Below are 15,864 nucleotides of genomic sequence, written 5' to 3' on the forward strand. Positions count from 1 at the left end.
AGCCTCTGCTCCGCAGCGGGAGAGACCACAGCAATGAGAGGCCTGCGTGACGAAAAAAAGAAAAAAATCAAATTCAGCAGTGTATATATTATGAGTGCTAAGACAAACGTATTTTTCAATTTAATATCTCTGTAATTTTTAAATAAAGGGCTTCTAAAATTATAGTAGTCGATTTATTCTCTCTTTTAGTGGCACATGCCATAATGGTGCATCTTTACAGTCAGTGGAGTTTTAGATTCAGTGATAAATGGCACATTAAAAAAAAAAGTATGGCCATGTAGGTTTCATTCCAGGATGCAAGGGAGTTTCAACATTAGAAAATCTATTAGAGTAACACACTGTATTAACAGGTTAAAAGAGGAAAATAAACTCAACACCAAAAATGACAACAAAATTGAATATCCACTCCTGATACTTTTAGCAATTTGGGAGGAGAAGGTAATTCTCCTAATATTGAGTTTCTACTGGAAATATAAACCAAAGATCACACTTAATGGTGAAATACGAGAAACATTCCCATGAAAACTGGAAGCAAAATGAGAATGCTTCTATGAAGAAAATCCTATTCACAATAGCAACAAAACTCTAAGGTATCCAAGACTATCAATAGCAAAAGATGTGTAAGCTGTCTGTGGAAAAATATTCAATATTATTGAAGGACATAAAGGAAGACTCATAACTAATATATAAGATATTTATATACATTAATTAAGATATGTGTCTATAATGTTAATTAACTTGATACATGGATGGGAAGAGTCATATTGCAAAGATATAATTTCTCTTCAGGTTAATCTGTGAAGTCATTGTGATTCCCATCAAAATCTCAGTATGTTTTATGGAACATATTAAGCTAATTCTAGCATTTATCTGGAAGAGCCATGGCAATTTAAAAACATGGTCTACTGGTATAGAGAGGTCATTATAGAGCTCTCATAATTAAGACAGTAGTCTAGGTATAGATGGGTGAGCATACCTCTGTTTGCCTGTGACAGTTCCAGTTCATGCCTATTGTCCTGGTCATTGTTAATAGGCTCCCTTTCGTTCTAAAGATTTTTGATTAAAATTGCATGGAAGTCCTGAAACAGATCCACCTGATTTCTGACCGAGGTGCTATTAGAAATCAGTAGTGAAAGGATGTCATTCAATAAATGGTATTGGGACAGAAAGAAATACAGTGTGGCCTTTATCTTACACTACACAGAAAAATTAATTCCAGGGAGATTAAAGACTTGAAATGAAAAGTAAAACTTTAAAACTTTTAAAAGAAAATATAGGACACTATATGAGCCCTGGAAGGAGAGGATAAGGGAGATTTCTTAGGACAAAAAATGCAAATTTTGAGAGTAGAATGATGGTTGACAGGATCTGGGGGTATGGGAAATAGGGAGAAGTTGGTCAAAGGGTACAAACTTTAGGTTATAAGATGAATAAGGTCTGAGGAGCTAATGTATAGCATGGTTATTATAGTTGATAACATTGTATTGCTAAGAGAGTAGAATGGAAGTGTTCACACCAAAAAAAAAAAAAAAGTAAATATGTGAGATGAGATAATGGATATGTTAACTCAGTGGTGGGGATCCTTTCACAATGTGATGTACATCAGATTAATCATCATGTTGTACTTTAAATATATTACAATTTTATTTGTCAATTATACCTCAGTAAAGCTGAAAAAGTGAAAAAAGACAAAAAATACAAATGATAAATTATAAGACTATATTAGCATTAAACAATGTTTTTACGAGTAAGAAAGACACTATAAACAACGTGGAAAAACAAGCCCACATGCGGAGAGAAGAGATTTGTAACACATGTACTTAAATCTGAGGAAATGAAATTCCTGAAGATTAACCAAAAACAAACAGCACACACACAGTATAAAAAAATGGCACGGGATTTTAACTGGCATTTTACCGAAGAGGAATCTAAGATGACCATTGATAATGTAAAAAAGAGTCTTAACCTTAGTAGTAATCCTGCTAGTAAAGTTGAAGATGTACATGTCTTTTATCATAGCAATTCCACTTCTAGATAGCCTAGGGAAATGTTCCCATATGGGTACAAGGAGGTATTTGTAAAAATATTCATTTCGGAATTTTGTGTAATAGCAAAATAAAAATCTAAAACAATTTAAAATTGTTGGAAACAATCTAAATTCCATAATCAGGAGCATTGATAGATAAATTGGATCTGTGAAAATATTCCATATAGCATTTAAATTAATGAACTAGAACAATATGTGTCAACATGGATAAATTTTAGAAACATAACATTAGAATAAAACCAAGTTGCAAAAGGCTACACACAGTTTGGTATCAATTATAAAGTTTAAAGACATTCAGAAAAATATATAGTCTTATGGTTACATATATATGTACTAATAATATAAAATATGCATGATATAGTAAACACCAAATTCAGGATTGTGGTTGCTAACCTCTGGGGAGTGGAGGAAGGGGGTGGTATCAGGAAGGGTAATGAGATATTTGGGGAGTGGCAGTATTATCTATAATGTCTTGTTAAATATTTTACATTTTATTAATTGTTACAAGTGTATAAATACAATTTATTTCTCTTAAGTTTTAATATTTCCTGGTTTTTACATAGACAAAAATATTACTGATGTTTATAAATCCTGTCTTTGTAATTCCTTTAGTCTCCTTTAAAATCTGAGAATTCTACCAGTAGCAGTTATGTATAATCACTATGCAGTTTAATATTTAAAAAAATAAAGAATAAAATACAGTTTTCCCCTTATCTAAAAATGGTCTAGGTAATTTCTAAGGTTCCTTCCAGCACTAAAGTGTACTTCTTTGATGTTTCTGAACAAGAGAAAAATCTTTTCTTAATATAGCATTTCTGAGAGTTGAGGTTATAAATTCAAATATGGAGGACTATGAAGACAATTCCTATGCAGGCTGCTGTTTTCAGTCTGTCTATCTGCCTGTCTGTATTAAGCAGTCATCTATCATCTGTAATAGGGGTCAGCAAACTTTTTCTATAAAGGGCCAGATAGGAAATATTTTAGGCTTTGAAGGCTATAGTCTGTCAGAACTATTGAACTCTGCCTTTTTAGTGGGTTAGCTGCCACAAAGGTTTGCAACACTTTTTATTATTCAAATGTAAAAACAAACACAAAAACTGGCATGATTTAGTTTGTTATTAGTTAGATTTGGATATCTTACAAGCCTTTGACTTAACATCTGTAAATAGCTTTATATAATAATATAGATCACTATTAAGTAGTTTCAATCATTTTCCGAATCAGCTTTGTGAAGCAATTCTTTTTGTGTTGTCATGACCTGCAGTAATTGAAAATGTATTTATTTACATTTATGTTCAGGGTCTAGGAAGTATATTTTTCCCTGTTCAGTTTCATGGGCTAGAAGGTAGTATGTTTTGTGGGTATCAAGTAATTATGGCTCTTCTCTGTATGCAGAAAGTAGGCCTACCATGGCCACATTGGAATCTGTGCAAATCTAAAGGAAGAATGGTAAGATTTAACCTCAGTGAAAATTACCACAGTACTTTTTATCTCCAGAACACTGAAATTGCATGTGTTTAAAAAAGTTTTAATATGAATCAGAGCTAGGATTTGAACCCATAAAGAAATAGTCTAAAGAAATATATGTTCTTAGAGTATTAATTTTAAAAGAAGTTGAGATTTTCAGACAAAATGGTTATCTTACCAAGTAACTGATTGTGTTTATTTTTCCCAACTAAAAATTGCATGCGTCTGTTTTTTTCAGGGACATCAAACCTGACAATATATTGATGGATATGAATGGACATATTCGGTTAGCAGATTTTGGTTCATGTCTGAAGCTGATGGAAGATGGAACGGTAAATAAAGATAAATCTTAAACTGTTTGACCCACAGACATCTCCCTTACTGCTTGTTTTCTTTATCTGTTTTAGAAGCCATCTATTTATATTATCTATCAAACATCCATCCATTTGTCTTTCTGTGCTTTACTTCCCTCCACTTAGGCATACTTACTCATAATAGGGCTTGTCTAAAAAGTCATATACCATTTTCAACTGCTTATATTAATGATCTTAAGATCTATACACTATACCTTTTATGAGACTCTTGTTTGTTCCTTTTTTAGCTGAACTGTTTATTATTGTACTTGAGATATTTCCACAGTTCCGGAGGAGTGAAGAAAATAAATCCCACATGGAAAACGAATATGTGACTTCTTCACTTTCATTTCTTTTCTGTTTCTTTACTAGTTGTCTGGTTTTCCTGAGGGACAGTGTTCAACAAGTGAATGCTTTTATCAGAAAGTCCTCTAGGCTGATTCAGTTTTATGTTACCATTTACTTTAGTTCTGCTAACCCTAGGCCCCTCCGTTATATTCTCTCACTTACTTAAAAGTTTACATGTCCCAATTGTTTTCCCTGTTTGTTATTGTTGTTGTTATTGTTGTAGTATTTACCTCAATTTCCTGGTTGTATAGCATACATCCAAATATATATCATTTTAATTGGCAGAAACTTTTTGGAGAGTAATTTAGTATAATACATTGCAAAAGCCACGAAAATGTCACATTATTCTGGACCAGCAATTTGACTTCTGAAAATTTATCCTAAGGAGATAACTTTTTTTAAAAGGATTATATGACTTCTGCCTCTAGCCATTGATGGAGGGAGTAATTGATACCAAATTGTTCTTTCACTATAAATAACTGTAAAACTGGATTTGAAACAACAGTTTTTAGGCAGTGGACAACAGGCAACACAAGACTGTTATCTCTGAGAGAAGTTAATTCATGAGGTATGCCTCACCATTTCCCAGGATTGGGACAGTTTGCTGACTGTGATGCAGAAAGCTAGAGTTAAAGCAGAGTTTAACCGTGTTACAGAGCTGAGGAGGAGGAGATCAGAGTTGGGTTAGCTGAGGCAGCTGGAATCTGCAGGGCTTACCATTGGAAAGGAGGGAGTTGTGCATACAGAGGGCCTAAAATATCCATATGGGGCTATCTCATGACGGTTGGTCTGTACATATGTCGTACAGTTGTCCCTTGGTATCTGTGGGGGATTGGTTCCAGGACTGCCCCCCTGCCATGGATAGTAAAATCTGCAGATGCTCAAGTAAGTCCCTGATATAAAATGATGTAGTATTTTCATATAACCTATGCACATCCTCCTGTATACTTCATATCATCTCTAGATTACTTATAATACCTAATACAATGTAAATGCTATATAAATAGTTGTAAATACAATGTAAATGCTATGTAAATAGTTGCCAGCGTGTGACAGATTCAAGTTTTGCTTTGGGGAACTTTCTGGAAAATTTTTTAAAAAATATTTTTGATCCATGATTGGTTGAATCTGCAAATGTGGAACCAGCAGATATGGAGGGACAACTGTATAAGAACATATGAGAATTACCAAAGAGTAGATGCTATCCATTTGAAAATCGAGCAGATTACTCGAAATCAAGCAGCGCTGGAGGAGACACAGCACTAGGGGGCATTGGAATATTGGCTAGTTAAGATGTTTGTAACATGTAAGACTTACTCTAAGCCTATCTAACAGCCTAAAACCAAGTCTTGATAAGATCAACGGAGTTTGAAAGTGGTCCTCCAAATAAAGGGGTTGAGATGAATCTTAGGTTTTCTATAAATTGCCTTTAAAGGGTGTACGTGTAAGCCAGCCCATGTTCAAGGAGATCAGTTAGCATTTTTTTATCTGCTTAAAGGAGAATTTAATATTCTTCAGAGGAAGATAATAGAATTCATACTGTCCACAATGTTTTATTGACAGTGGCCAGCATTCAGTCAAAAATCACTAGACCAAACAAAAATAGAGGGTAGGGTAAGTGATTGTGATACAGAATTGAAAAATAAAAGTAGTCAGTAAAAACCTGGCTAGCACAGACGTTGGAGTTGCCAGACAGAGACTTAATGAAACTATCATATATATGTTGAAAGAATCAAAGGAAGATAATAGTCTTAAAGATTACACAGATGAGGAATCTCTGCAGAAAAATAAATCAAACAGATCTTTTAGAACTTGAAAATTATAGTAATCGAAATAAAAAATTCACAGGAGGAGGTTAAGAGTAGATTAGAAATGAGAGAAGAAAGAGCCAGTGAATTTGAAGACAGATTAATAGAGATTAAACAGTCTGAAGAACAGAGAGGAAAAGATTGAAACAAAATCAATATGGGCTCAGATATCCATACAGTTAGAATCCTAGTAAAAGTGTGATAGTAACAGAAAACATTTGTAAGAATTAATGGCTCAAACTTACCAAATGTGATGAAAAACACAGATATAAAATCCTAGCATAGGGCTTCCCTGGTGGCGCAGTGGTTGAGAGTCCACCTGCTGATGCAGGGGACACGGGTTCGTGCCCCGGTCCAGGAAGATCCCACATGCCGCGGAGCGGCTAGGCCTATGAGCCATGGCCGCTGCGCCTGCACGTCCGGAGCCTGTGCTCCACAATGGGAGAGGCCACAACAGCGAGAGGCCCGCGTACCGCAAAAAAAAAAAAAAAACCCTAGCATATCTCAAGGTAATAAACGGAACCACACCTGGCTACATCACAGTTAAACTGCTGAAACTTAAAGAAAAAAAATTGAAAGCAGCGAGAAGAAAAAACACTTTACATACTATGGGAAAAGGGTAAAAATAACCACTGAACTCTCATCAGAAATCATGGAATGATATCTTTAAAGTGCTGAAAGAAAAAAAAAACAGTCTGTAAATCAAGAATTCTATATCAAACAAAAATATTCTTCAAAAATGAAGATGAATTAAAGACATTTTCAGGTAAATGAAAGAGACCTAGATGCTAAAGAATGTCCTTCACACCAAAGGAAATGCCACCATTTGGATACTTAGCTATATGATAAAGCAGATCAGATACGATAAATAAGATTTACAGGATAAAGGAAAAAGATTATATTAATCTTTCTTTTAAAATTTACATAAAAGGTATCTGACTATTAAAAGCGAAAATAAAATTGTAATGTGGGGCTTGTGACATAGGTAGAAGTAATAGATATGACAGTAGTCACACAAACAATGTAAGACCGGTGTATGTAATTATTCTGCTCTAAGATAACTGCATGTGTTTGAAGTATATAGTGGGAAGTGGATAGTGCCAGGTATGACATGAGAGGGAGAGAAATAGCATGGTGGTCTAAGTTGAGAAAACACAGATTAAAGTCAGGTAGGCTGTGGTATCAGAAAGTTGTGGTCCACAATTCCAGAAAAGAGAGAGCTACACTGAGAAAGAATTCCAGGGGAAGAGGTAGTGTTTCCTCAGTCCTGCATGTTATAAGCCCCTTAAAGTTGGGGCTCCTCCTATGGAGTCTGGTGTTCAGTCCTCCAAGTCCCTGTGCATTCCAGAATGCATTGAGTACTGTTTCTGTCTATATGAGTTGCCCCTGATCAGATTTATTCCTAAAATTCTAGTATGTCTTCCTAGTCATTCATTTTTTATTAATGATCTCAAATAATTTTCCTGGACATGATAGCATGTTGGTCCTCCATTTAGAAAATTATAATGAAGAAACCTTCTTTTTTCTTTTCCTTTCTACTTTATTTTTTATGTGACGTATACATATTTTAGGAAGACATGAGAAGAAACAGCATTCCTGTGTCCTGGTTCTTTCCCACCTCCAACTGTCTTTTTCTGCAAGCAGACACATAAAAATCTTTTAGCTCTTTCTTCCGTTGTTTCTTCTACTTATGTATTTTTTTATTATTGTATTCATGCTACTGCCTCTTGTTATTTAGTTTTAGATATTATCTATTAATTTCCTACCATGGAAGATGAGGATACAGGTCTTTTATACCTGTCTCAACCAACCCTTACACTTCCTCTTCATCTTCCCAGTGTTGTGATTATCACATAATCTTTCATTAAATCCTGTTCAGTTTTTTAATAATTATATAAATATTATACAAAGCTGTGCCATATTATTTATTTTAATGACCTTTCTTTTCTTGAACAGCTCTTTGTTCTCCCTGAAGTAAGTGACCCCTTTACTTTGCTTAGTTTTTCTGTATAATTCTCACTAGTTTATCCCCAGACTCTCTGCCACACATTAAGAAATTGAGCAATTCCTTTCTCTCTTAGACACAGTAAATAACTTAGTGGCTCCTTTGTCTGGAGGCGTGCATACTCTCATTCTAGTCTAGACTGTCCTATAGGCCTACTGGAGATAGGCCTATCTCCTATCTCCAGTTCTCTGATGAGAACTGTCATCCTAGACATACCTTTCCTTATCATCATGGAATTTGTGTGTCGCTCTCTAGTAATGGATCCTCTGTTTCCTGGATCCATGTCTGTCTTTCATCTCATTTGGTGGTAGCTGCCTAAGAAAGGTTCCAGTGGAAGTAAATATTTCATAATCTTGCATGTCTGAAAAATACCTTCATTTCTTCTCTCATACTTGATTGATAATTTATCTAGACTGGACATGGTATGATGGATTTGAACTTATTTTTCTCTTAGAATTTAGAAGACATTGCATTGTGTTCTAATTTACTGTTGTGACATCTGATGCCGTCCTAATTCTCAGTACTTCTGTTATAACCTTCGCCCCTTATTTGGAAGCTTTTAGGATGTTCTGTTTATTTCCGGTGTTCTGAAATGTTGTGATTATATAACTCTGTGTGGATCATCATTTATTATTATTGAAGCAGTTGCTTCAATTTTAACCTTTCCCAAAGTTTGTGACTTTCCAAATTAAGTTTCAACTTGCTTTTTAGGTCTCACGTCTGAGTCAAAATTATACCGTCTTAATCACTATACCTTTGTAAGAAGTCAGTTTCTGTGAGAGGGTGTCCTGCTGTCGTTCCTTTTCTGTCTCTCAAATTGTTTTGGCTATTCTTGGCCACTTGTTTTTCCATATGATTGTTAGGATTATATTACTAGTTTATATACATACATGCAGACATATACAAACACCCTTTCACATATACAAGCTTGTAGACCTGCACTGAATTTAGAGATTAATTATGGGAAAATTTTTGTCTATAACATGAAGTCTTCCCATCTGTGAATATGGTATCTCCATTGTTTTAGGTTTTCTCTTATGTCTGTTAATGAAGTTTTATAATAATGTTCAGGTAAAGCTAAATCTATTACCTTTATTTGTTAGAGTTTTTCCTAGACACTTCATGGATTTTTTTTTTGGCTATTATAAATGGATAACTTTTAAAAATTTGCATTTTAATAGCTTGTTGCTCTTCTTTAGGACCACAGTTGATTTTTGCATATTCATCTTGCAACTAGCAAGCTCACTAAATTTTTCTATTAGTTCAAAATAATTTGTAGATTCTATGTGTATATGTATATTTTTCTATATAGACAATCTTATAATCTGCAAATAATGACACAGCCTTGTGTTTTGTCCTTTCCAGTCCTTACACCGTTATTTTGCTATATTTTTTTCTCATCATGCAGTCAGTGACCTTAAACACAATATTAGATAGGTGTAGTAATTGGGAGCTTCTTTGCCTTGTTCCTGACTTTATTGGTATTTTTTCTGTAGTTTCAAATTAAGTATGATGTTTGCTGTAATCTTTTGGTATATATTCTTCATCAGATTAAGGAGATTTCTATTTCTGATTACCAAGAGTTTGTTATGGTTTTTAATACTGTGTAATCAAGTGATTTTTCTGCATCCATTGAGATAATACCAGGGTGTTTTTCCTTCAGTCTGTTAATACGATGAATGACATAGATTGTCCAGTGTTAAATCATCCATTCTTTGGATATAAACATAACTTTATCATCAAGTTATACTGATATAGTTGAACAAACTGCTAGATTGACCATGCTAAAATTCTATATTGAATTGTTACCTGAGATTCATACCTGACATTGATCATATCTGAGCTTGCAGTATAATTTTCCTTCTCAAATTTTTCTTATCTGTCTTGTTTTGTATTTAGGTTATTTTAGCCTTATAAAATAAACAGGGGAGCCATATCCGCTGCCCTTACCCATTTTGGGTTTAGAACAGTTATATAATACTGGTGTTATCTGTTCCTTTTTTTTTTTGCGGTATGCGGGCCTCTCACTGTTGTGGCCTCTCCCGTTGCGGAGCACAGGCTCCAGACGCACAGGCTCAGCGGCCATGGCTCATGGGCCCAGCCGCTCCGCGGCATGTGGGATCTTCCCGGACCGGGGCACAAACCCGTGTCCCCTGCATCGGCAGGCGGACTCTCAACCACTGCGCCACCAGGGAAGCCCTCTATTTTTTATATAATTGGTAGAACTCACTTTTAAATCACCTTTGCTTTGGTGAGGTTTTGTTTTCTTCTGTTTTATTTTGTTTGTTTTCCAGGTAGATTTTATACTATTGATTCAAATTTTTTAATGGTTATAGGTCTCTTTGGTTTTCTATTTCTTCCTGAGTCAGTTTTGGTAAGTTATATTTTTTTCTATGAAAATTATCTATTTTCTCTGAGTTTTCAATTTTATTGGTATAAAGTTGTTCAGTTTGCAGTCTTTCTAGTTTTAAAATCTCTGTTACATGTGTAGTTTTGCTCTTTTATCATTCCTGATGTTGTTTATTTGTGCTTTACTTTTCTTCATAAGTTTTGACATAGAGTATTTTACTAAATATTTTCCAGCTTTAGTTAGAACACTTCTGTGGACCATTAATTATTTAGACGTGTGCCTTTCGGTATTCATAGTGTTATGTTTACTTATTTGGCTGTTTATAGAAAGTTTTCTTTTACTGGAGAGTGGATCTATTTGTTATCAGTTTTTTAGCATTTGTCAAGATTGCTTTTAATTTTGTAACAGGCCAATTGTTATAACTGTTACATGTTTGTTTGAAAATAATACATTTTTTCCTAACTTTTGGGTGCAGGTTTTTATATATGTCCGTAAGATTACAGTTATTAACTTTGTTGTTCAAAATATTAATATTCTTACCAGTTTTATTTCTTTCTGATCTATTATTTATTGTTTAAAAGTCCTTATTATGATGTTGAATTTATTAATTTTCCCTTGAACTTATCAATGTTTTCACAACTCTTTTGTAGCTATGTTGTTAGTTACGTATTATTCAGAATTGCTCTTCCAGGGTATTTTCTAATTAATAAATTAGATTAATTTCTAATTAATAAATCTTTAAAAATCATAATAATCATCTTGGCCTTAGAATCTAATTTGATTGATATTAATACAGCTACCTGAACCTTCTTTTGTTTAACATATGCCTGGTATATCTTTTCCATCCTTTTATTTTTAACCTTTCTTTATGTTTAGGTGCATTAAGCAGATTATTGCTGATTTTTTAAAAATTTGTTCATTTTGGTTTTATTTGTCATCTAGTGTGATGACTCTGTCTTTTGATAGTTGAATTTAATCTGTTTATGAATTTCATTATTAATATGTTTGTATTTATTTCTAGTATATTGTCTTGTACTATTTGCTATAGGTTTTGCTTGTTTGTTTGCATGTGTGCTTCTCCCGCACACCCCACTTCTTCCCTTCCTTCTATTGGCTGGGTCAAATTTATTTTTATTTCTTTTTTTCTTCTTCGGAAGTTATACATTCTATTTCAAATATTTTAATGTTTATCTTAAAAATTTTAGCATTTATCCTTTATGTAAAGTCTAGAGACAATCAGTTTCTCTACCATATTCCTAATTAAAGAAAAAACTTAATTTGTCTTATACCATCTACAAAAATTAACTCAAAATAGATCAAAAACCTAAATGTAAGAGCTAAAACTCTGAAACTCTTGGAAGAAAACATAGTGGGCAGGGGAGAAGTTTTATGAGTTTTATTTGACAATGATTTCTTGGATGTGACACCAAGCAATAGGTAACAAAAGAAAAAATAGACAAATTGGACTACACCATCATTAAAAATTTCTGTGCATCAAAGGACACAGTTATCTTAGTGAGAAGGTAGCCTATGGAATGGGAGAAAATAGTTGTAAATCTATGTCTGATAAGAGTTTGCTATCCATAATATATAAAGAACCCCGACAACTCAGTAACAAACTAACAACCCGATTCAAAATAAGCTAAGGACTTGAAATGCCATTTCTTCTAAGAAGATATACGAATGGCCAGCAAGCCCATGACAGGATGCTCAGCATCACTAGTCATTAGGGAAATGCACATCTAAACCATAATGAGATACTACCTCACACCTATTAGGATGGCTACTATAAAAAAAAAAAAGTTTTGGCAAAGATGTGGGAAAATTGGAATCCTTGTGTACTGTTGATGGAGATGTAAAAGGCTGTAGCCGCTGTGGAAAACAGTACGGCAATTCTTCAGAAAACTAAAAATAGAATTACCATATGATCCAGCAGTTCCGCTTCTGGGTACATGCTCCACAGAATTTAAAGCAGGGTCTCAAAGAGATATTTGTTCACCCATGTTCATTGCACGATTATTCCCAAAAGTCAAGGGATGTAAGCAACTCAGGTGTCCATCGTTGGATGAATGGATTAAAAAAAAATGTGGTATATACATACACTGGAATATTATTCAGCCTTAAAATTCTGATACATGCTACAACAAGGATAGACCTTCTTAAAAACATGTCAAGTGATATAAGCCAGACACAAAAGAACATTGTACGATTTCACTTACATGAAGTACCTAGAGTAGTCAAATTCATGGAAAGTATAGTGGTGGTTGCCAGGGCCTGGGAGGAGGAGGGAATAGGGGAATTATTGCTTAATAGATTTTCAGTTTTGCAAGATGAAAAGAGTTTTAGAGATGGTGGTGATGGTTGCACAACATTGTAAATGTACTTAATGCCACTGAACTGTACACTTAGAAATGGTTATAATGGTAAATTTTATATTATGGGTGTTTTACCACAATTAAAAATGATAATTAAAAAGTAAATAAAAATTAGAAAACCAAGAAACTTAGAACATTGTAATCCTAACTGCTCCCTCAGTAACATGTTGTTTTCTAGTATTTTAGTTCCATCTTATTTTTCAGCCTTCAAGTAGTTGTTCCTTCCTCCTCCTCCATCTCCTTTTTCTGTTGCCCCTGCTCCTCCTCCTCATCTTACTCTTTGTTGTCCTGTTTCTCCTTCTCTTTGTCATTATTTTATGCAATTAATAACCATTTAGATGTATATTAAAGTTTACTAATATCTTTGTTCATAATTGCTTCTAGTGTCACATTCTTCCATCTGGGTTATATTTCTTTTTTTTTTTTGCGGTATGCAGGCCTCTCACTGTTGTGGCCTCTCCCATTGCGGAGCACAGGCTCCGGACGCGCAGGCTCAGCAGCCATGGCTCAGGGGCCCAGCCGCTCCGCGGCATGTGGGATCTTCCCGGACCGGGTCATGAACCCGCGTCCCCTGCATCGGCAGGCAGACTCTTAACCACTGCGCCACCAGCGAAGCTCTGGGTTATATTTCTTGATTCTGAAGTATATCCTTTAGTACTTTTGTTCAACTGAAAAGGGCTGCAAGTGGTAGTTCACTCAATCTTTGTATGAAAATATCTTTATTTAACCCTCATTCCTATATTATAGTTTAGGTAGGTAGGGAATATAATATTGACAATTATTTTGTCTCATCACTTTGAAAATACAATTCCATTTTCTTCTGACTGCTGTGTTAGTATTAATAATTCAGCTGTCAGTCTAATTGTCATTCCTTAGTAGAAAAATCTCTCTTTATTCTCTAATGTTTTTAAGATCTCTTGCCTTTGGTGCTCTGCAGTTTAACTACAGTGTGTATAGTAGTGGATCCGATTTCATTTATTTTTTCATATCTTTTATTTCAATGACTACTTTTTTCCATATCTAGGACCTCTCTTTAATTTTTTTATCTTTTATGTTTTTGATTTTTTAATATGTCTAATAATTTTAAACATACTTATTTCATGAAGTGGAACTGATAATTGTTAGAGGTCTAATTGTTTGGATTTCTGACTTTTGCTTGTAATAGAATGTCTCCTCATTTTGTTATATTATTGGATTGTGAGCTCATCTTCAATGGCCTTTTATGTGTGAGAATTATATGTGGCCAAGTTTGAGCATGTGTCCTCCACGGTAGTTTTGAATTTGTTATGCCAGGCTTTCTAGGGGCACCTAACCTGGTGCCAGTATTTTTGCCAGTTTCTTGGCTTGAGAACTTCTGAACAGCAGAAACCCTGTGAATTAGAATTCCAAATGGTGGGACTATGTGACCTAAAGTTATGAATTTCTAAAGGAGGAAATTTTTTTCACATATCAGTCACAGTCAAGATAGACAAAATGTCTTAATCTTTCTCTGCTGAGTGGCAGATTTTTATAATTCACCTTTTCCTTACAATATGCCTTTTAGGGTAAAGGTTATATGGGGCAGCCTCTCACTTCAAACGTCCTATAAGTTCAAGGTCTTTCCTTTTGTCCTTATGTATATGTTAAAAGCCAAGTACCTAGACAATGAAAACCAGTATTTCTCCAACTGCACTCCTGCTTCAATGTTTATCGCCCTGGTTCTCAATCATTTCTTGATTACTGGGCCCCTAAGACTGTCTCTTTATTTAAAGACTCATTTATGTATTTATAAAAATGGTTGTTATATTTTATCTAGTACTTTTAAGAGTTTGTAGTAGAAGAGTTTTCAAATTACTTAATCTCAGTATTGCCAAGGAGGAAGTCTATTCTAATGATTATTAAGAATGGTAATTTAGTCTAGAAAACTCAGAGTATTAACCATTATTTTATCTTGAGAATGTTCATTGCTTGATATGTTCTCTTAAAACATAAAGAACCAATTTTCTTTTACTTTGGAATACCTTACAAGACATGTGCCCAGGATCTTTTTTAGCTGTTGTTTTCTACTTTACATCCAACTGGCCATAATTGTATGCCCAGCTCTTTTTCTCTGTTGGGACTTTATTTTTTGAAGGATATATTTTTTTCCCTTTTATAATTTTTTTAAATAGATAAGTAGTTTGCGGGACATTGTTAACATTTATTTCCTTAGGTTTTCATTAAAGTGTTTTAAAGTAATCTCCAGTGTGCTCATAGTATTAGCCAGACTTTTTTATTTTTCCCCCTAATTAATTGTAAAATTTTCACAGTCCCATTTTTCATATGTAAGTGTTGGATGGATAATATCAATAATAAGAATGTTCTAAAATATATATTCAATTTGTGGTTAGTGGCTGTGGTGTTCATATCATATTGTTACCCTAAATGTAGTCAATTAAGTAACAGCTATAATAAACGTTCTATAGTGTTAAAAAATATGGAGAACTTGTTGGTGTGGTGCTTATATAAATTTTAACTTATATGGGCAAGGAGGCTAAATTCAGGTAATGACGAAGTTGTTGTTATGAAGTAATGCTATTGTATTTTTAAGTAAATGTTTCTAATTTAAAATTATTATTTGTTTCTAATATATTATGGTAGATTACTAAAAATGTGAACTTCTTCAGGTACAGTCCTCAGTGGCTGTTGGAACTCCAGATTATATCTCTCCTGAAATCCTTCAAGCCATGGAAGATGGAAAAGGCAGATATGGACCTGAGTGTGACTGGTGGTCTTTGGGGGTCTGTATGTATGAAATGCTTTATGGAGAAACACCATTTTATGCAGAATCTCTGGTGGAAACATATGGAAAAATCATGAATCACAAAGTTAGTATATTTTACTAATTTTCAAATTAATGTGGTAAATAATACATATAATATTCAATAAAATTAAAATGTGATATTGAAAAAAATGATTTTCCAAGAACAATAAACAATCTAATTTCTATGCTAATAAGGGACATGACAAATATGAGTAATCAAGATCCATAAATTATGCATAAAATTATTAGTTTTCACTTTCTCCTGTATTTCATTAGAGGTGCTAGTAAGTAGAAAATTAAATGTTCTCTTCAGTAGAATAACAAAGATC

General features: G+C 33.9%; 1 protein-coding gene across 14 annotated transcripts in view; it reads left to right on the plus strand.

Moving 5' to 3' along the window:
• CDC42BPA (CDC42 binding protein kinase alpha) overlaps window positions 1-15,864 on the plus strand; it is a 326,934-nt gene that overhangs the window by 156,343 nt on the left and 154,727 nt on the right. For all 14 annotated transcript variants that reach the window (XM_049713472.1, XM_033430345.2, XM_049713441.1 and 11 more), the window contains exons 6-7: window positions 3,753-3,846; window positions 15,399-15,599. In XM_049713472.1, coding sequence (XP_049569429.1) covers window positions 3,753-3,846; window positions 15,399-15,599 — 295 coding nt within the window. The remainder of the gene's footprint in view (window positions 1-3,752; window positions 3,847-15,398; window positions 15,600-15,864) is intronic.

Source organism: Orcinus orca, chromosome 1 (assembly GCF_937001465.1).
Source record: "Orcinus orca chromosome 1, mOrcOrc1.1, whole genome shotgun sequence".
NCBI classification, from domain to species: domain Eukaryota; kingdom Metazoa; phylum Chordata; class Mammalia; order Artiodactyla; family Delphinidae; genus Orcinus; species Orcinus orca.